The sequence below is a fragment of the Lepisma saccharinum genome, chromosome 16 (genome assembly GCF_977018435.1).
Source record: "Lepisma saccharinum chromosome 16, izLepSacc3.1, whole genome shotgun sequence".
Classification (NCBI taxonomy): Eukaryota; Metazoa; Arthropoda; class Insecta; order Zygentoma; family Lepismatidae; genus Lepisma; species Lepisma saccharinum.
This window is the reverse complement of record NC_139244.1, coordinates 31,145,215-31,169,192: the sequence shown is the minus strand read 5'-3', so window position 1 is coordinate 31,169,192 and position 23,978 is coordinate 31,145,215. Positions and strand designations below refer to the sequence as shown.

Here is a 23,978-nt window from a genome sequence, read left to right as displayed (position 1 = left end):
TCTACATGGTTCCAACACATAATACCGAAAACTTCAAATAATTATGCACTATCGGTGATAAGTCTTAGAAATGTGGTACTTCAAAGACTAATTGGCAGGTTTGATGAGCAAAATATCTAAGGTAGTTGTCAGTAATGTAATTTTATATTTTGTATTTAATACATTTTAATACAATATTATATATTTACTTTGTATATATGTATCTGAATTCAAGTACTGTGTTATCTGTTGTTGGTTGCTCAGCACTGAAATTTATGTGCACAAAAAACCAAGCTGATCGGTTGACCCCACCCCTTCCTGGAACTTATTTTGATGTGGAATTTGGTATTTTGCATTATTTACAAATTGCCATAATCGATGAAAATAAATAAATTTCAGTTAATTGGTCCATGGTAGTCAAGTTAGTAGGGCATTTGACTGCATACTGGAGACCCATGTTCAGTTCCCAAGGAGGTGAGAACTTTTTCCAATGTCCATCTATAAAGTATTTTGTGGCTCCTCCAACATCTAACCAATGGAATACCTGGGGGTAAAGGTGGCTGGAATGCAGAGTATTACTTTTAAGTATTCCAGCAGGATAAAAATTAAAATATTGACTCAAATTATAAAATGCACAAACGAATTGAGAACCTAATGTTTTTATATTCTACATCTTAATCCAAAGAATACATTAATTACAGATGAGGATTGCATTGTGTCGTCCTCCATAATCTAAATTCTTTATATGTCTACAAACACATACTAAACAGAAATAATTCTCGAAGATTTCCTGGTGGCGAATGATGAACAGGTTTTCTCAGGATATCATCCATGTGATTTCCGGATAGGCTTCCGAGCTTTCGAGAGCTAACGTCACTCTCATCTTGAAGTGGAGTGACTTCAATCCCTGAAGATGAGAGTGACATTAGCTCTCTGAAGCCTAAGCCTCGGGAAATCACCTGGTTGATATCCCGAAAAAACTTCTTCAACATACTGAACAAGTTTTCTGATTACTTACTACATGGTTTTTTTTTTCCAATTCAGTTCCTTTGTACTTGCATGAGTAGGTTAGGAAAGTTGGGTATGGTTTTCACAGCACAATAATTCCACTCCTTTAGCATTACTATTTACACATATTGAGTAGGTTAGGATTATTCAGTGTGATTTGTCATTTTTATTTCAACACTCCCTTCATCAAAAAGAGTACCTTTTGACAGCAGTGACTTACAAGGACCGTGACTTGCACAAAGTAATCTTCAGGTCATAATTCCAGGGTGTAAGGAGTGACCATTCTGATAAGGTACTCAAATGTCAACTCCTCTTCCACATAGTACATCCTTGAACTGCATTTTTGTAGGCCAATGAGGCTCTGGTTGGCCCCACAGCCAGTAGAGTTATCTATGAGGTTGTGTGCTGTCCTATGTATTGTCCATCCTTGTGTGTGCTGAGGCATTTCACAGTCTCCGCTTTTATAAATGGTGTGGTGATATTAGTTTTTATTTATTAATTTTTTTAACTTGTTTTTAATAAGGATTTTGGGCTAATATCTATGAGAGATGGATTTCAGTTCTTCGTTTTGTTTTATTTGGTTCATTATGATGAGAGTTCCATCCCCAGAATATTTGTGCTTTTAATGCATTGCCGTTATAAATCACTGTGTTCTTTTACTAAGGGGCTCATGTCCCTGTATTAAGAGAAGGCTGCAAATAGCCACAGTACTGATGCACCCATTATAGTTTTTAATAAACAGCAAATTTTGTAATTCCTCGCAAATTAATGCTTTCTGTATCTTTTAAAAAAAATCTGATATAAGTTCCACCGAACATGAGGTTTACTTCCACAATCATTTCCAGTTTTCTGAACTCATTCTTTATCATTTTGTACAACTTGCAAAAAGTCGTTACACAATCAGAACTGTAACCCAACTTTCATTGAGGTGGGTAAAAGTTGTAACAAAATGTGAAATATTTGTATTTCATAGTAATAGTTTCTTAAATATAAAGGAATAAAGGAAAATCTTCCAGATATTCACTCATTTTTTGATCTCAGTAGTAGTCTCGCTCCTCAAGAATCTACTAATACCAATAATAGTTGATAAATAATTGTACTAGTATTACTGGTGCTACAAAAAATCATGGTGATACACTTGCACCACTTCACAGATACTTAGTGCCTCGTAAATTAGGATTCAAAATGTGGAACAGTTCCATGATCGAAAGATATGTTCCCTTGTGACAGTAAATGAAAATTCATCCTAGTCATCGCCATAAGCCAGAAGTGGCAGAAAGACAGTGTAAAATTTTAAAGATATGATCTTTAGCTTCACACTGGCACAATTCTGACCACCTCTTGACTCGAAAAGTAGAATTTTGGTTTTGGAATGTTGATTACATCACCTCCACTGTCACTGAAATTGAGAATGTGTGTGGCTGTGCCCCTAGACCCCTCACGTGCCTTGATGACATGGTGCAATACAAAATGGATTATGCTGCACATGGTATTTATTAGCCATGTAAAAGATCAATTACCCTTGTAATTTCAGAAATACGAAAGATATTGATCTGCAACATTGCATAGGTTCCTACCTCAAGTGGACCTTTCAGTATGGCAAGTTTCAAATGAATCAAAATATGTTAGGTTTGAAAGTACCTCTTCATTGGTTGATTTGACATGGAATGACCCAATACATAACATGTACATCTATTTATAGTTTTTAGTGTACGATGTTAATGCCACATGCACCATAATAGTCACCTACATGAATAACTGGTGAGAGATGTTTACAATACATAACATGTACATCTATTTATAGTTATAGTGTACGATGTTAATGCCACATGCACCACAATAGTCACATACATGAATAACTGGTGAGAGATGTTTAAACATTAAACATTGATGACTTTTGTAAGTAGCAATCTCGTTGAACATTATACGCCAAAACTTAAATTGAATGTGCCTCCAGTGTGCCATTTGCAACTAGTAGTAGACAAATACAAAGGCTGTCGCAGAGAAGGTGAGACTAATTCCTGTATAGGAAAACAGCGACCTCCATTGGCTAACAAATGTACTAGGGTGAAAATTTGGTTCATTAGCTGCCGATTGAGACCAAAATGAGCGCAATAGGTAAAAAAGTCGTGACTGCGTAGCAGTTAAAAGACAAGCATGTACATGGACCCCTCCAAGAATCATTAAAATGAAACAAAAAAATTACAAACCACAAAATTTTTATTCAGAATCAGCCATATCGAGTAGACGTACATCTTTTTCAAAATAGGCACCATTGACAGCTAATCAAGCGTCCATACGCTCCTGCCACTTTGTGAATGTCTTTGAAAATTTGTCGTCAGGTATCGAACTGAAGGAAACTTGTGCTGCGGTGATCACTTCTTTGTTCGTCATGAAATGACGACCACGTAAAGCGGCCTTTGAAAGTGAAAATAGCCAAAAGTCGCATGGTGCAAGGTCCAGGCTGTATGTGGGAAAATTTATATTTTCTCTTCGTCGCATAATCCTGAAAAGCCTGCGCGGTATGCGGGCTTGCGTTATCGTGGTGCAATATGGAGTTCTTCAAATGCGGCCTCTTTTTTGCTACGTGCTGGCGCAGAGTCTCAATAGCTCCTTGGTAATACTGTGGCTCTACTCAGTCTGTCTTTATCAGCATATGCCTGTTGAACATTGCATATATTTCCACAGCACTTTTCCCTAAACGCCGACAAAATTTTATGGCATGTCGCTGTTCATCTTGAATACTCATCGTGAAAAGCAATGTTATACACAAAAACCTGGAGGGGTAAACGAAACACGTTTCACGTAAATCAACACAGTTGCTCACTAATGTGGTTTCGCAAAATGTGACAACTTGCTACGGAAACAGAATGAGTCATCCTACACAATGCGACTAGTGCCGAAACCATAGGCAGTGTTGCCAAGCCAGGAAAAATCTGTCTCAGCTTCTTTGCGACATCCTTTGTATGTCGACTGCAGGTAATGTAGTGGTAGTTCCCTCTTCAACAACCAGGCTGCAAGTGCCTCCAGTGCCCTTTAACCAACATTGCTACCATGTTGAGTCATCCTGGATTGGGATTCTGGCAGTAATATTGTTCACTCGGAATTCATGCAGTTTTTTTTTTTCTCTACATGTAATGTAGTTCCACCAGATTAATTTCTAGAAACAGGTTAGTTATTATTAATATAAGCTCCCAGAATTCTTCAAATGTCTTAATGAACACTTTGTATTTTTTCAGGTGGTGACGGAACGTATCATTTTAAGTTACTTGTACCAAGTGTCGCTGCAGGTGCCATAATTGGAAAGGGGGGTGAAACAATAGCCCAGTTGCAGAAAGATGCAGGTGCTAGAGTGAAAATGTCTAAAGCAAATGACTTTTATCCAGGTAACATATAGTTTCTTACTTTATGAAAGTATTGTGTTGTTGATTTTGTGGATATTGTAACTTTACACATGACGGGCCTTTTTATATGCACTTGTAGATGAAAAAAATATATGCATACCTAAGGACCCATGTTTGTGGTCAATTTTTAAAAAATCTGTACAGTAACTGTCTAAATTTCAGTTTCAAATTCAATATGTAAATATAACATTTCAGTGTTATTGTGGTGAATAAAATCTTAAATGTAATATGGAAACTTTACTCTTGTATTTTTCGTATTTATGTTGCTTCTCTGCATCTTTAGGCTAATTGCAGTGATGATGATGATTGATGATTAGATTGAATTGATGAAGGAACACTTGCAAAGGTCATCAATGTATTCCCGTTGGCACGTTTATCCAAAATTGGCAGAAGAGACACAGTACAAAATACGACTTTACTTTATAATAGGCATATTCAGAAATTTTTATTTACCCTTGTGATGTGCATGGAATAGTATTGTTCATTTGGTTTTAAAGAAGTTATTTTTTCATCCCACATTTTGCCACAGAAGTAATCATTGTTCCAGGATTTTGGATAATTCACAAGAAAATCCAGACTCATAATTTGTAATGAATTTCATTATTGTGTATTTCATTACACATTATTTGGTGACATAATGTGGTAGAAAAATGCACTTTCTTCACTTTGAAATCATAAGAAAGTAACATTATAGTGAGTAATTTCCCATTTTGTGTTTCCTGCCAAATCAATATATGCATACATTTTCTACCTGTTTGCAACCTTTTTAACTTAGCTCTGTAGGTATTAAGTATAGTTCTGCAGAAGTAAGATCAAGAGGGTAGTAACCTTATTAGATGTGCACCGGTTTCCTTGTAAATAATTTTTTAGTATATTTTGTGTTTTGAATGCTAATTTGTTCTTTAGGATGCAAAATACATGGTTGGAGTTGTAATAGTGTCCACGTATAATTACTAAATACACAAAACCCATACTTGTTTCAATTTTTTTCAGTCCTTTAATCTAGTCACCATTGTTGTGTAACACCTATTACCAGTGATGTGCAATAAACATAATTAAGCCTTTTCTTTTGAAGAGTGAGACCCATTGCACATCTAGTTAGGGAAATTGTCACTCAACCACTTTTTGACTACATGAAAATATTTGCGACAACATGCTATGATGCAAGGGATCTCGGGTTTGAATCCAGACCTAGGCATGGGTGTTTTTGCGAGTGCCAAGATATCAGATCGGAATTGTTTGAGGAATACATAGACAGTACTCCTAGGAGGAGGATCAAAAGAAGCAGTAATGCAAAGTGAAGTAAACCAAATATACATCCATTCTGTACAACAAATTCTACTGTGGATAATAAATTTTGAGTATCCTAAACAGTAACTTAAATAAGATACAGCTGACTTTTGATGTTGCAAAATATATTATAATACAGGGTGTTTCAATAAGAATCATCCGATTTAAAAAGGCTATATTTAGGAAACCAATGAACATAGAACCTTGCAGTGAGTTGTAAAATACATGCTGCAATATAAAGTTTTACTTACAGTAGGTTTTACTTTGTTGAGGGTAGGTGCCTTCCTGGTACAGCTCACTCTTTAATTCACGTCAAGATAGCAACTCAGCAACAAAAAACATTCTGCGTGCTCTGCTTCAACAAATGTGAGTTTGTTACAACTGTGTAATGTGAGTTTCGTTGTTAATACGGTACTGCACCACCTACTGCTCACAGTATTCAACGTTGCACAGCTTTAACGAACTCAGATTTGTTGAAGCAGAGCACGCAGAATGTTTTTTGTTGCTGAGTTGCTATGTTGACGCAGACTAAAGAGTGAGCTGCACCAGGAAGGCACCTACCCTCAACAAAATAAAACCTATTGTACGTAAAACTTTATATTCCAGCATGTATTTTACAACTTACTGCAAGGTTCTATGTTCATTGGTTTCCTAAATATAGCCTTTTTAAATCGGACGATTCTTATTGAAACACGCTGTACATTCTTTACTTCCGTTGACCCAAATTCATGGGTTTGGAAAACTTCATACAATACAGGATTACAATGTTAAAATTGTGAAAAGAAAAATTGCAATATGTATTATCTGTCCTTTTTTAACTATTGTACTACATATTCCAGCCTTTTGCAAGTGTTCCTGTCTTATTTAAATGTTGTGATGAATGTTATGACCTGTTGCGTGTCTGATGGATATTTTATTTTTCCTATATTTAAAGGGACAACTGAGCGTGTGTGTCTAATAACAGGAAGCGTAGAGGCCATAATAAATGTGTTAGTGTTTATAATGGAGAAGATTAAAGAAAAGCCTGACCCTAATGCAAAGCCAGCAATAGATTTTGATAGTAAAACAGCTGCCGAGAGGGAAAAGCAAGTGAGTAAGGGTTTTTTGTTTCTTTGAATAGAATGCCAACTGCACAAAAAGTTGATGTGTATATTGTAGCAGAAATAATTATTTATTTACTTATACTACTAATAAAGCAAATGTATTGGATCAAATATATTTAAGCCTGAAAGGGGGTGTATGATTAACCATTGTCGATAGTGAAGCATGGCAATAGAAAGAGACTATATGTCTTATTGTTGATATACAGTAGTAGTTGTAGTCAGTTGGTCCCAGGTTTATATACGCAGTGGTTCGGTTCCAACTGTAGGTCTATTACCGATTGACCTATCTGTTCATAAAACTGGACTTAAAACTCTTTAGTGTTGATATGAATTATGTGGGAATGCATAGTATTTATGTGTGTGTGTGTGTTTAAGAAATGCCTCACGGCTTGTAAAATTGTTACATGGAAAGGGAAGGGAATGTCAGATTATTTTAAATCATTGTGCTCACATTGAGAGAACAGTTTATTTCTCTTTTTTACTACTTCTTTCATGGTGGTATGTACTCTTATCTTCTTCATCCTTGCGTGGCAACTATCAACTACAGTTGATATGTATTAGAAATGGATCAACATGATGCATATAAAGTATGGATGGCCAAATCCGGATAACATTTTGTACAGATATCAAATAATTTTCTATCCAGATTTCAAATATCCAGATATTAGGATTATCCAAATTATCTTGTCCAAATGTGTGTATTACCCAGACAGTTTAATCGTTTATCCATTTTACAGGCTATCCACATATTCTTTGATTTGTCATGTTCATATTTCACTGTACAGATTTCCTACAAATTCTTCATCAAATCTGTTATGTCCGGACATAGGAATTATCCAAATATCTGGATTATCTGTTATGGATAATGGATATTGGATAATTTAAAATCCGGATATTCATTATCCATATTTTGTGGCCATCCCTAATATAAAGTTTTCCAAAACTGAGATCAGATGTTTAGAGGTGCTTGTTTTGAAGATGAAACTGGTTAATTGAGAAATAATTTTCAAAACAAAGGTACATGAATTAAAAAAAAAAAGTAAACTGCTCCCCTGTGCTTTGCACCACGCCATGAAGGTGTATAGGGGATGTGGGGTTAAGGCCCCACACTTTCATGATCTCAGCCGAGCTGGGGGTGATGTGATCAACACGACGCCCGTGGCTGCCTTTACTCCCCCCCCCCCAGAGTTTCCTCCAGGTACCCACTTTATATGATGCTGGGTGGGCACCGGAGCTGCTTGAACAGGTTGAAAAAGTCCCGGTTCTTCCCTCCCGGGGATTGGACCCAGGTGTGTCGCATGGTAGTCAGACGCCCTAATGACTGAGCTACCGCGGCTATCAAGGTACATGAATAATATCTTTATATTCGTAAAAATAACAAAATAGCAGAATTTGTACAAAGTTACATGCTATTTATAGAAATAACAGGTTGGCAAAATGATTGATATGCTGATTTAAGATACCTGTAAGTTATAGATTAATCTTTATTGAATATCTAGTGATTTAGGCAAACTAGTTTATCAGTAAAGTTTCTAAATTTCAAATTCTATATTTCTATAAAAGTTATAAGTGTAATGTTCTGCCATTTATGTTAATGTTAATTCATCTATCCTGACTTTGTAAAGTAAATTGCTAACATGAAGCCTGCTTTTTTAAAGCAAAACCCATCAGAATCAAACAGTAATTTAGGAATTGAATGAGCACAAGGAATATTTGACATTATCAATTATTGAATTGGTTCCCATCCTGAATATATAGAGTGGTCACAGATTATTGAGCACATTTCAGTAATGAATAGTAAAAGAACCTAAGAACTTATCAAACTGTATTATACAAGGTGGCCCAAAAATGGGTAACTGTTTGTAGTCAGTATTTTGGTTACAATTTTTGGGAGGGCCACCATATGCATCAAATTGTAGAGAAGTTAGTAAGTTTTTTTTATACATAATACTTTTAAAAGAATTGGAAACCATTCAGATTTCCAGTCAATTTAATGTGTGCTTTATTTATGACACACACATTATCTGGTTGCTATTCAGTTCTTCATCTTTCATTTCTCAGCAACCACTGTCAGATTGAAATGCATTGTGACAGCGAACATTGTCATGACATGTCACGTGTTTGGAAACGCTGCCGTTTCTTCCACAGAGCAGGACTAAGATGATGCTCCAAGAACCTGTAGTGGCACTCGGCATTCACGTTCTGGCCATGAGGAACCACATGATGGAGTGTGACACCCTCCACATCATATGCCACTCACTTTCACATTCTCTGGTTCATGGAGCATTTTTGGGAACTAGGGGGACAGTGTGTGGCACAATTTGTTGGACTGGTGTTCAGTTCCGGCTTGCAGGATTGAGTCCACATTTTGTGCATGTAGATGATTATATAAAGAAACCTGCAACTTCCATGTTGTTGTAACATGCCAAATGGATGCTGTTGGGGAGCGTAGCCCCGTTCCAGTTTGTAATCCGATACTTTCTGTGGTTTTGCAGGTGAGAGTTTGTTATGAAACTCACCTTATATGTAACACACATTTAATAAACACATAATAATGACTGATTACAAAATCTTATTCCCTAGCAAATGGATAGATATGAAGGGATATTGTTGCACAACAATAAAGACGTCCTGCAGCCTCGAATGCTGCTCACATACAGTCAGTGTTGCCAACACTTTTTTGGCAATTATAGGTAACAAAATGAGTTGTCTGCCATATTGGATCCAACTACATGGTGGAGCCAACATACGCACTTTACATTCAGTCACGGTTGTGCCATTCACCATCTCAATCTTAATCCATGGATGCTTCTCACTTTTCGAAAACATAGATTTACAGTGGTGCAATTTCACACCAACACTTCACAGATCCATATATGTTCGTCTGCACACACTGCACTAGCGAATATGAGTGTGCTGAACAGCTATGCCTTCCCTCTAGACGTACTGGGAACAGCAACAATCATCATATGCAATGTGACAATATTGTTGCCATTCCTTTCTTCCCAACCCTCGTATTTTAACAAATTATGTTTTTTTTTACAATGGAAGCTAGTGCTTTCATATTTCCACTCAAAAAAAAAACTGTGAACCAAGTTATAGTAGCACAAGATTGTCTGGAAAATATCTGGGAATTTGTTTTGGCAGAATAAGTAGAATGATATCAATGAAAAGTAACTTTTAGAACACTGTCTTCATATGTCTTGTCTGTTCATGTAGAGCATGTTATTATTTAGTATGCACATCACTATTATCTACCTGTGACCATAATATATTTTGCTTGTGGTTCAGTACTATTTTTCTCCCTGGTACATTTATTTTCTCAATTTTTTTTTCAATTTTATTCATTTTGAGTATGAATACATTCACTTGCTACCTCTAGTGATTGCCCATTCAATTCCATATTTCTCAAGTTCCCCAACCCCAGCTTTTTGTTTCCTTTTGAAGTGGTATTATTTTTGTTTATTCTATTCTTTTGTTATACATCACAATGCACTAGGAACATAGAAGTTGAATATAGAACATTTCATCACTAAATATTAGCCCAAGTCATTTAACTTGTATGAAAAATATGACATCAGAATATTCCTGATTTATATTCATGCTGACTAAATGTGAACCTTGGCATTTGTGATATTTTTGTATCCTTACATATGAGAGACATTAAAAAAATATATTAGGTACAGAAATACATGAAGGACGCTAAACTGTCTTAACTGTTTCAAAATTGAATTAAAACAGCTTTCCAAATTTATTTCATAAAGATCACATATTTTTATGTTCATTTGTTAAATCATTTCTCATTGGTACGTTGTACCTATCATTCAGAAATAATACATATATAGTGCAGTTACGTGTAATGATTTCTTGGTTTGTATACTTGCAGAAAAAATTAACAAGACTTGCAGGAACAGATCAGTGCATATGTGTCAGTAACGAGCTTGACAAGGCTTGAGATAGAGGAAGATAAAATGCATGCAGTTCAGGAAGGGTGCGCCTGACCCAACCGTACTTGTCGACATATGTTACTATGTGGTTACACTACATGTGTTTATGCAGCCTGTTGAAAAAAGAATCTAATATTTCCTTTACAGAAATGAAATACTTAGATTGAATGTGAGTCAGGTTTTATGAATTAGAAACAGTAAGGAAATTTTTATGCAGTCTACGTATAAATATCCAGTGACCATAACCATTGGATCATATTCCTATCTTTCACTGGGTATTTTTAGATAAAGTGATGTCCACAAAAAAAGGACATTTTTATTTTATCTTCTGTAGATGTATTTGCAGAAAATTACTTTCATTTAAGTGTTGGTTTTATTTTGCACAATTGAAGGTGTAGACAAGATATAAAAGTCAAGTTGGAATAGCTCTAGGTGTGTAATATTATTCTCTGTTGTTGGTCAACAACATGTTTTGATTGCACAGTTGCTATCTGTAGCAAAGAATGAAGGAAATATTTTTGATTCAGTATTTTTCAAAATTGATCAAGTAGTTTTAAACTGACGTGCACAGTTCTTATTTTAGATTTATACTATACACTAATTGATCTTGAAATTTTATTATTGCTTTTTAAATTGTTGCAATAATCACTTATTGTAAACTAGCCATTTCAACAATATACAGGGTGCTCGGAAATTCCCCATACAAGCTCCTAGGGCTAGTAGAGCGGACTAAGTAGACAATATTTGGAATAAGAACCCACGTCCGGAAACGTACATTTCCGTGCTACAACCGTGACAATGTGTTGCATGTGCCTGTGTTGGTATGCAACCGGGTAGGCAGTACATGACGTCAGAAGATCACCTGATGACCTAAAATGTAATCATTTATTACAACCATGTCAAATGAGGTGTTACATAAGGTACAGAATTTAATGACGTGTGAGTCGGTGCATAATACAAATAAATTTATTTGGAAACAAAAAAGAAACTTACTATTCATTGATCACAATAACACTTGTGTCAACTGTGGAACAGAACAATTTGTTTCTGTCTTCTGCACTGGATGTGTCGCATATGGCATTGCTCAAGTACAACAGTGGCTAGATGTGACGACCACCAACGTTGTTGCATACATTGTACAGATGAATCATGTTCCGGTATACTCGCTCCATCACACCTGGTGTCCCATCAATCTCTTGTGCAGCGACCATAACTCGAGCCAGCAGTTCTTCCTCTGTGTCTATAGGAGTCTCGTAGACCATACTCTTCATACGACCCCACAAGAAATAGTCCAATGGCATTAATTCCGGCAACTATGAGGGCCATGCAGTTGGATCACCTCAGCCTATCCTTCTTTGCCCGAATCTTCGGTGAAGACGTCTCCGAACGTCACGTGTAAAGTGAGGCGGTGGGCCATCATGCTGTAACCACAGTTCCTGACAGACGCTCAGTGGCACAGAATCCAAGATGAGGGCCAATACTTCCTGTAGAAAGATCAAGTACGCGGCACCCGTTGGCCTGGCTGGAAGTAGGTACAGCCCGATCACATGACTGTCCAGAATACTTGCACACATTGATAGCAAATATGTGCTGGAATCCCTGGACATGCATCGCATGAGGGTTTTCGTCTGCCCCGACATGGCTGTTTCGAGAATTGAGAACACACTCCCTAGTGAATTTACATTCATCTGTGAACAGAACTCTATGTTGAAACTTGGTCTCGTCGATGCAGCGGTGCAGGAACGACATGCAGAAGTTAACACATGGTACAAAATCAGCTGGTCTCAAAGCCTGTACCCTTTGGTGGTGGTAAGAATGTAGTTGTTGCTCATGCAGAATCTCCCACACGATGCTGCGAGAAACACCCATTGCACGCGCAATTGTTCTCGTACTTGTTGACGGGTCCTGTTCAACGTGCTGCAGTACAGCCTCTTCCAATTCAGGCATGCGGCGTCTCTTTGGAGCACCACAGTCCTTCCTGTCGGCAGTGAAGGTACCTCGTTCTCCAGGCAGGATACCGCGGCAGGGTAGACATCATGTGCTATCAGGTGATCTTCTGACGTCATGTACTACCTACCAGGTTCCATACCAACACGGGCACATCCGACACATTGTCATGGCTTACAGTTTCCGGACATGGGTTCCTATTCCAAATATTGTCTACTCAGTCCCCTCTACTAGCCCTAGGAGTTTGTAAGGGGAATTTCCGAGCACCCTGTATTTGAACACTGACTAATTTTTAAGGCTTTTCCCTTTGGCATGAGAATTATGGGTTAAATCTCAGTTTCTCTAGGGTACTTGAAAAGAAGTAGTAGTGAATCACCTTGATTGCTAGATTGAAATAATTTATGGGAATAATGCCTGGTATTCAGTTCATTGGGACATTGTGTGAGGTTTAATTTTAATTGTGGCATCTTAGAAAATATATTTTAACACTGTACACATTAGAGACGTTAGGAACCAAACATGACTAAAAATAATAAAATCTACACATCCACAAAATAAGAAGTGGATATTCCACAGTTTCGGTACAGTACAGCAACATGACTACCAAATTTAGTAAAAAAAATTGAGCCTTGAGAATTAACCATTTCCATTGATAGTGATGATATTTAACAAATGAGGCACATATTCCAGAATGTACTAATGTGAATAATTGTTGGGCCAGGCTTCTAGTCTTTATTGTCACAGAAATGTTGGCAAGTGCAAAAATCACTATGCAGTGATGTGATGGAAGCAGTCACTGTTCTTAAGCTACATCTGATAAAAAGAAAATATCAGTTTTTAAGTATGGTTGCTCAGGTGTAATTTTATGAGGGTTGTTGAAGTCAAACTGATTTAGAATAATGGAACACCCAGACATATATGTAAAATACTGTACTTATAAGAGACTATTACACTTCGAGAGCTAGAATGGACGGTAATGCGAGTCACTTGTTAAACAAGATGGTAGACAAACCTGTAAGTGCAGATGTGGAACAGCGTATTGGGATGAAATTTCTTACATAAAACTAATCGAGATTCACATACTTCAAGCACAGTATGGTAATGCGACTTTTAGCTGCAGTAAAACGTTTGAATGGTGCAAACTGTTTAATGATAGCCATACATATCTGAAAGATTGCCGTGACCTAGGTTAGTCAGAGCCCACTGCAATCATTATGTGAACATTCAACGAGTGGAACACCGTGTCCTTGGAAATGAACAGATAAGATTGTGCGGAAGAGAAGCATCGTTCTGTATGAACTTTGAACACAATCATTTGTAAAAACCTACAGTTCTGGAAAGTTAGTGCACATTGGGTGCCTGGACAGCTCTCTACCTTCAACCAACACAGATCACAAATTTGCGATGAGTGAAAGGAACGTTTTGACACAGAAGGCCAGTCTTTTCTCAATGGATGATCGACCACAATGAAACGTGGATGCATCGCTTTACCCTGGAACTGACACACATGAAACTCTTAAAGGAATTCCTCTGAGGGCAGCATTTCAGCAGCCATGAAAAGATGAAGCAAGTGGTCTGATCATGGATCCGGCATACTGAGAAATCTTTCTATGCTGCTGGTATCCAAACACTAGTTAAATGTTGGGATAGGTGCATTAGTGTAGAGGAGAATTACATCGTGAAATAAAAATATTTTCAATACATACAATTGTGTCCCATTATTCTGAGAAACAGACGTCTTTTCTACCTTATTTCAACATCACTTTTGTACCACTCCTGGCTGATTGTGTCAATGAAGATGAAATGAAATTGCTGTAAGCACCCTCACAAAGGAAGACTCATGCCGAAGATGCGAGTTGGACATGGATCCGTCAGTAGAGTGTTGATTGCTCAATTACTTAGCCACTGAGGCAACCACAGTAAACATCTAGAGTTCTTCCACTTCACATGGATTATAATCGTTGGCCTAAATACATGATTAGAAGCCATGGTGGTCTAGTTGGTATGGTGTCTGACTGCCATGCGGAAGACCCAGATTCGATTCCTGAGGTGGGGGATCTAAGGTTGGAATCATTCTGGCCTTGTCCCAGCATAAAGTGGTTCTGCAGCTCACCCAGCCTCAAATGAATGGGTATGGGGTGGAAAGGGGGGGTGGGTAAAGGCAGCCAGAGCATGATGCTGATCACTTCACCTCCAAAATGGCCGAGATCGAAGAAAGTGTGGGGAGGCCTTACCCCCATATCATATGTGCTTCATGGCATGGTGCAAAGTACTCCGGGAACTTTACCTTTAATTACGTGATCAGTACATCATATATTAATTTGTATTTTCAATAAATTAAAAATACAAAACTTTGTTACTTATGTGAAATGAGTATCTATTTTATGCAACAACGACGTTTCGGAAACAACCGTTTCTTTCTTCAGGCTCTTTTCTTGGCTATCCAAAATATACCATAGCCTCATCAAATCATGTCATTCGTCAAGGACAAGGAAACTGTACAACTTGGTAAAGGTACAACAAGGAAGATACTGGCAGGCTGCATGGGAACAAAAAGAGGGCGACCCTCCTTTTTAATGTTTTAGTTGTACATAGGACTTTTAGTGCGAAGGTTTTATAGTTTTAACAAATGATAGAGAATATGGGGGAAGCAACGGTTTTAGAATGTTTTCCAAATTTTAGCTTTACCAAATTTGTACAGTTTCCTTTTCCTTGACGAATGACATGATTTGACGAGGCTATGGTATATTTCGGATAGCCGAGAAAAGAACCTGAAGAATGAAACAGTTGTTTCCGAAACGTCGTTGTTGCATAAAATAGATACTCATTTCATGTAAGTAACAAAGTTTTGTATTTTTAATTTATTGAAAATACGGATTAATGTATATAAAGTGAGTAAGTCGCACATATCGCGAATTATGAATTCACTACATCATGTATAGAATAGTTTCATAGCTACAGAGAATCCAACAATGAATAAGTTGTAATGAATTTCAATGTAATTTTATTTTACAGAGCAGTTAAAGATTGTAATTGTATCTTTTTTCCTTTTTGGGTATAACTTTCACTTCATTACATGTCAAGTTAATGGTTAGTAGTCAGTACCCAGATTCTTGGTATTAGCCCATTATTATCGGCACTGTTTGAATAATGAGAAAGCTAAGAAAAGTGATGATAGAAGTTGGCATGCTTAACAAAAGCATCTAGTATATTGTTGCTAGTGATTTGGGAAATTGAGTCTTCACTAACTTTTCATCTTTGCCATAGTGGAAGCAGCAAAAAAAAAAAAAGTTGATTGTGAACTATAGGTAGCTCACAGATATACATTCAGTGTCTTTTGAATGCCTGGCTACACGTTGCAGGTACTAGCATCATTCTTCCGAGATTTTTTTTTTTTTTCAAAATGACTTTTGAATTATATAAAAGATTTGAAATGATTCACATAAAAATTTGAAATGTGTGAAAATGTAAAATCTTGGAAAATATTATAACAAGACTTTATTGGGACCTTGATGATTGGATGTATAATGTAGGAAATTAAGCTTTTGGTTCCACTGTATTGCAAGACACCAATTTGAGGAAAGAAGTTATATTGAATGTTGTGTGCGAAAATTTCAGATGTATATATTTTTTTCAGTAGCTGTTCATCATTAGGCTGGTTAAGTGCATCTTTAGTTCAAGTTCAAAGTAGTGTTAAAAACATCTAAAATTTTACTTTTACCAGATTGAAGACACTAACATGGAGAATAATTTATGTACCTTAAGTTTGCATGATTGTTCTATTATTTTAACTTACCATTTAACTTTTAGCAATCGGGAGGTGTTCAGGTGCATGCTTTTAAAAGTGTACAGTGATGTACAAAATATATCTTAGAAGATTAACTACTAATCATTGAGAGTTGCATGAATTTTGTAGTGAACTATTTCTATCCCCCTCTCAACAAGTCTATTGATGACAGAGGTTACAGGTTTAAATCCCAGCCTAGGCATGGATGTTCTTTGTTAGTTCCCTTTCATCAATTCCATAGTATCATCACTCATCCTCATCGTCGCAGTGAGCCAAAAGAGGCAGAAAAGCAATACTACTGCCACTGCAAGTTGGTTACACCGTCTACAGTGTTGTGTAACAGCTCATGGGAAGTGTTTTGAACATTTAAATTGAATATTGCAAAGAGTAACAAAGGTACAGTCATATTAAATGAGCTCAAACATATTTCCTGTTTTTTTGTGGGGCACCCTGTACATAAAAACAAATAAAACAAGTCTAATTAGAGCATGAAGAATAAATATAAATTTTTCTGAAAATATTAATTTGACAAGCAGCATGGTTGTTTGAATGTGATTAATTGAGTTGGTGCTTTAAGTCCACTTTATGCACACTAAGGCTAATTGGGATGGAACCTACAGTTTAAATGTCCTTGCTCTTCTGCCCAGAATAAATTAAGCATCAATATCTGCTGCAACAAGTTCTTATGTGCTGTTTTCTGCATATCATGATATTTGAGAAGACGACACTTCAATATATTTCTTCAAGAAGTAAATAGCTTTGGACAAACTTACTGTAATCTTATACATACAGAAAGGACAAAAGAAAACATAAATGACACATCAAGACTTCTTCTGGAGAAGTGACGAGTACCAAAAGTGATCAGCTGACATGTAGTGTTTAAAAGTGTGTTTTTTTTATATAGAAGTGCCTAAGTACAAATCATTGGAATTATTTCATGTCTTCAAATTATCTTGGTCTTTGTTGGGTTGGATAAATTAAGTATGTAGACAATAATACTTTTAACACTAAAATATGTTTAACCTACTATTACATACCAAGTGTGCAAAATCACGTTGAAATACTAAGGATGCAGTGTAGCCATCTTTTCCCCCAAGCTTATTTCTATTGTAGGGTCTTATGTAAGTTAGATACATGAATGTAAGTACTACAAAGGAACTCTATTTGAGGAAGCATTACTTTGTTGGAATCTTTTGAAAGAAAATTTAAAAATACAATTTATTCAAGAAAGTATGACCCTCAACTGCTCCCTCCTCCCCCTTTTTTCATGACAAGAACAATTACTTGTCTAGTAAAGTAGAGCAGTTAACCACTTTGAACCAATAACCTTTTCTATGCCAATAATTGAACATTGGAGCAAACGTGTTCAGAATATATTCGATTTGAATTGTGCATCAATCAATCTGCAAGAGTTTTCCTTTAAAATATTCAGTGAATTACATAAAATATGTTTGGAATATAAAGTAGCCAATGTTTAATTATAAAAATTATGCATATTGCATAATGTCCAAAATACAGGGTTATTCCAAATGATTGGAGTGGTTTCATGAGTTTGCCGTAGCTATAATATTTGACATATTGCCATGAAATTTTACAGTAATGTAGAAAAACTCAAAAAGTTGTGTTAAGACTCCTTGGACTACATTACAAGTGCTCGATATGTCTCCCGTTACTGATTCTGCAGATATCGAGTCTATAATCCTTGTGAACCACTTCGTCATGGAGCGTGAGGGCTTGTACCAATTGTAAGCGGTAAGGCTTCTGTTGCAATTGTTTCCGTAGGAGCTTCCAAACGGTTGGTTGTGGAATGTTCAGCGCTCTGCTTGCTCTATTCGTCAACTTGTGTGGGTTACGTGTGTATCTCGCTCGCACGCGCTCAACAGTTTCTTCGCTCACTTGAGACCAACCTGTTGATTTCCCCTTAGAGAGGCATCCCGTAGTTGTAAACTGTGCATACCCTCGCCAAATGGAGTTGACACTCGGTACATCTTTTTGAAATTTGTTCTCAAGTGTCGTTGCACTGTTTTGCATGAAATTCCAGTACAGCATAAGCTTTCTCACCGCCTGTCACAATCGTCACTCACTACTGAGTGCTGCACTCTCCCGACAAACATGCCTACCAGAGAAGAAAACTTTTTGAGTTATTCTACATACTGTAAAATTTCATGGCAATATGTCAAATATTATAGCTACAGCAAACTCATGAAACCGCTTGTGCCTCCCCGTGCCGCGGTGGTAGTGTCGTCGCCTTGTAATCAAGGGGTCCCGGTGGAGGCACATAGTGGTTTGGATTCCACTCTAAACTGTAGGTCCACTCCCGATTAGCCTTACTGTGCATAAAGTTAACTTAAAACTACAATTCAATCAATCATGAAACCGCTCCAATCATTTGTGATAACCCTTGACTTACGCACACACCGAGAGTATCAAGTGACATTTTAGTGGATATTGCAAGATACTCTGAAAGTATCATGTCAAATTTAATTGCCAATACAGGCTGAAAACTCACCAGTTAGACAATATGGTAGAGTGATATGCTATAGTTCCAATTGAAAATTATATTTTAGAATTGATAAATATTCTGTTCTACTTTATATTGTTTCCAATCAACATCAGTATTGGAGGGAATAGGTAAGAATATTGGCATTAGTGTTAGCTGATACCAATACATCAACTCAGCACTAGGCTGTCTTGATAAATAAACACGCGCACATGTGTACTCATGCAAAGTTTTATAGTCAACTCTTGCAAGGTACATTGTTAGAAAATAGGAAGCACCAGCATTGGAAAAGCCATTTTGAGCTAAACACCACCATAGGAGCTCTGTAAGATAAGTACTTGTATTTGACTGGTAAACATTACTCCATTGAAGGAACATGTGCCCTGCGAGGACAGGGCCAGAGTAGGCAGTTTCCTGGAAAAATTGAAGTATTTTATCGTAATTTTCATTTTTTATAGAATCCAACAAAAGTAATATTTCTCAAAAGATTTGTCTTTTGTCGCACTTCCATTTCCATGGGGAATGGTGCTAGAACCAGTTTCTAGATATCCTTTTTCTGTAAGTGACTACTCTGCTTTTTGTAGAGTTGCATATTATAGATTCCGAACTATTTTTTACTTTATTTTTATGAACTATCAATTTTTAACGAGAATTTGCACAAATGTGTATGCAAAATACTGTCACATTGTAGAATTGTTCTGTTCGTTTTGGTCCATTGTGGAGGCCATGTTGAGTTGTCAGAGAAATCTTGTGTACTTTTTGTTGCTGACTACTTGATTAGAGGAAGATGTCACAGTTTCACCTCCTGTGGCAGCCTGATCCTCACCCCTCTCACCCCTAAACAGAACTAACCTTCTTGACCCTGTGACAAACAATTCTCCTGCTATGAATTTTTTGACAATTTATGCCCATTTGGAAAGTGAACACTTGTAAATTTCCCATTCCAAAAGGATTTAGAGCATACAGTTAGAGATTAAATACTTAAAAATTACTGCCATTTCATGCCTACAAATAAAACTGGAACTTATTTCACTGTGAAACTAAGCATGTAGCAAATGAAGGAAGCTGGAAATTACATAAATCGAACTTTAAATATTGTTGACTACCCCCCCCCCTCCCCCTTCTCTTGTATTAGCAGTTGAGAAGCTGCATAATGACAACCAGGTGTTTTGGATTGAAAGGAAAAATTGTTATGCTGTAGTACAATCATGAACATTTATGTGTTGTTAATGAACTTAATGTAGAAAATCTTTAAAAAAAATATTAAACTGGTGGCATTACAGTGTAGCTGGAGAGGATTGGGGGTGATCCTGTGGTGTAACTTGGTAATGGAGATGAGATAGGTTGGGGGATGCTTTGTGTAAATTTTCCTAGCTGGGCTGGATACTTCCCTACCCTTTATCTGAACAAGTGTACATCAACCCAATTGGCAGAAAAGCAACAAAATAAGATAGTTACAATTGCAAGAGAGTACACTGATCCATAAATAAAATGGGATTTTTTCATGGAACTTGCTTATTACATGGACAACACATGGTGCGAGATGTTACATACCATATTCACTCCTGTATGATGCGCAGAATATTTCAGACACCCAACATGAAACTGTACAGGGTCATTCCATGATTTTGGGACACTTGCATTGATTTTTCATGTTTACAGTACCCTATCATGTTATATATCATTGTAAAAGCTTGAATCCTGCAGTTTCTGAATATGAAAACCAGTATTCCATACAATATAACAACACTAATGTGATGTGTGGTTGAAATAAGTTCATCAAAAAATGAAGAGACGTTCTGATTTTTATGGTCCTTTGGATGAAAGAAAACTTAAGGAAAAAGATAATAAAAATTAAAATGTATTAATGGCCAAATAATATGATATACATGGAGTATGTAAATTCCTTAATGGAAGAAATCTTGTGCTGCTAACTGCTATTTGCAAGGTCCTGAATGTGCCTCGTATAAATGTTACATTAGTCACTGAAAGAAAAAGTATATATTTTGAAAAAGAAGAAATGAGCAATTGAATAGGTATGACGTCATTCACTCTTGATCAGCTTAGCAACAGATTTACAACCTGATTGTACTGCGCATTATATACAAGATATAATTTTTTGTCACTTTTACCCATCCAAAACCAGTGTGTGCATTATACACGCATGCATACATGCTAAATACGGTATTCATTATTTTTTTTCTTGAAATAAGAATGTTCATTCATTAAATTCCTACCTGTGATAATCATGTATAATTGTTTACCAATCAGAGTGGAGGAAGATTGTATAGTCTATTTTCATATTAAGATGCTTAAAAATCAACCTCTCATCCATGTAGTATACACTAAATACTGTATTCTTAACCCTTCAGTATACAGGTGAAATTGTTGTTACGTGACTGGACGGGTTGTGCCGGTCAGGCACTAAAAAATTTAATTAAATTTAAAACATATAAAAACTTTTGTAAATAAAATAGCTATTTGTTTGAACAAATAGGTGTATTACTAATTGATACATAATTATGGAAACATGAAAATCATTATTTTTAAGTTCTTTAACACTAGTGTTAACCTTGTTACGTGACTGGATGGGTTGTGCTTATCAGGCACGAAACGCAATTTTCAACGAAGGCTTTGAAAGTCACGCGAGCAGACGGGTTGTGTATGACAGGCACATAACGAGAACAATGCCTTCCCGTTCACTGACAGCTGGTAGACTAACTCCACGATTATGAACAATTGACTCCCGGCAACCACAACAAAAGGTACACTGAGTGACACAGTTGTATCTATCTCCAATCTATTGGAAAAAACTAAAATTCAATTCATTTGTCTTGTTTTGTGCTTCTCAGGCACAACCGTCCACTGTAGTGTTAAGAGCCAACAATGCTCTGGCGCAGAACTCGTACCCAATATAATCCTCTGTGAGGTTTGTGTCTGTGATTGGTTCATCATTTTCATCTATTACCATTCATCCTTATTGTTGTGACCAGTCAAAAGTGGCAAGAAGCAACGTAGACATATTACACAAACACATGATATCTTATCGACTCGGGCATTTCCCAGCTTACTCAGTTCCTGATTGAAGTTCCCTATTACGTTGTAGCCACATTTTTAACTGGTCTTCTGATCTCGTGACTTAGTACTTAAAACTAACTATCTAGCCTTGTTAAACCCAAAGGTTTATTGCTCAACAACACAAGACTTCCATCTGTCCCTATCCTGGGCAAGATCAATCTTTTCCATCCTTACCGATTTCCTTCAGGTCCATCTCAATGTTATCTGTCCATCTTCATCTTGGGCTTCCTACAGGACTTAGTACTTAAAGCAGCAGATTCTGATAACTGGATTCGTAGTCTACTTTGTCATTTATAAATACAAGTTTCTTATTGATCCAGTTATTACACTTGTATCATGGTTATAGGTGCAATTCCTGGAGGAAACTGATTTCTCAAATTATCCGTCCATTCCCTGGATGACTTAAGGAATTACTTGAATGTAAAGAGGCAGTAGTCTGTGGTCAAAAAGCAGGATGAAGTTAGCAGTAAAAATCAACTTGCTTCACAATCATTGCCACAGGGGAAGAGAGATGAAACAAATTTGTTTACTAGTTTTGACACTGACAACACAATTGAACATTTTTTTTTAATAATTGAATTTTTTGCGAGTTCCTCTTGGATCAGATATTACCCATTAATATAATTTGTTATCTGATCAATGGGCAGGAGCACCACAAGTGCGAAAATGTGTTGTTTTGTTCCTGTGCATTAATAAAACCTTCAACTTTGATGACAAGTTTTATCTCTGTATACGATACTTCATGGACAAATGTCTTTGGCACTCATAACTGGTGATGTTCTTTCTGACAATAAGGAAATTAAATTTGTTTTTTTTATTTTTCAGGTAAAAATTTTAGTTCCGAATAGCACAGCTGGAATGATTATAGGAAAGGGAGGGAATTATATTAAGCAAATTAAGGAAGAAAGTGGTGCGTATGTGCAAATCTCTCAAAAAGCTAAGGACCAAACACTCCAAGAGAGGTGTATAACTGTGATAGGTAGGTATTTAAGGAGTGATATAGGTTGAAAAATTGAAATTTGAACAGATTACCATGTAGTGGTGTGTCTTGCATTCAAGCTCAACCAATAACTAGTGGTGTTCATGAAGCAGTAGAAAAGTATCATGAATATTTCATGACATTCAGAGTTTAAAATGTTTTTGGAGTGAATGTAATGGAACTGTGGTAGAAACATCAGCTGCGTGCCAGATCAGTTTTGCGTGGGAAAATTCCAAGATCATGTTGTCCATTTTTGTATTGTTTGTCTTGTGTTTGCCTTTTTAACTAGGACAATTTAATCCTTTAACAACATGTAATTGTACTTGAGAAATTTTCTACTGCTTCCTGAAGAAAACCAATGTTTATGGGTTAAAGTGTTGAATGAATACAAAACACATCACTGTAAGTATGTTCATTAAATTTTATTTTTAATGATGAATGTGGTAATGTGGACATTTGTGAAGAACAATGTTACCTGGTTTACTGCTGGTAAAACAACTTTTTTCATGTGTGTAAATATAAATTCCCAGAAAATTTGAAGTTGTCAGATTTCTATTTTTGTTTTACTTGTTTACTTGCATGCCTGCCTAAATTAGTGTTTTATTTCTGTGATATTTAATTAATATATAATAGATATATAAATATAACACGTAGCTTTAGAATATTTAAAAAATATTCAAAAAACACAAAAAAGTGGTACTTACGTTTTGTGAGTATGTTATTTACAAAACAACGTTTCGAGAATCTACTGTTCTCTTCTTCAGGTCTAAAGCTTCGACTACGAAAAACTTTTCATAGCCACGTCAAGATATTTTAAAAACCAGGAATAAGGATGTGGGTTTGATATGGGTTAGACAGGAATTTAAAAACTATGCCTAAAACTCTTGTTGCCTCCATATTCTGTTATAAATTAACAGTCCCTGAAGTTAAAAGACCCTTTCCATCTAAAACACATA

At 36.4% G+C, this 23,978-nt stretch overlaps 1 protein-coding gene across 1 annotated transcript in view; it reads left to right on the top strand.

Moving 5' to 3' along the window:
• ps (RNA-binding protein Nova-1-like protein passilla) overlaps positions 1 to 23,978 on the top strand; it is a 41,005-nt gene that overhangs the window by 3,050 nt on the left and 13,977 nt on the right. Inside the window, exons 2-4 of the mRNA XM_083137932.1 lie at positions 4,227 to 4,373; positions 6,616 to 6,770; positions 22,869 to 23,022. Of these exons, the coding sequence (XP_082994058.1) occupies positions 4,227 to 4,373; positions 6,616 to 6,770; positions 22,869 to 23,022 (456 nt within the window). The remainder of the gene's footprint in view (positions 1 to 4,226; positions 4,374 to 6,615; positions 6,771 to 22,868; positions 23,023 to 23,978) is intronic.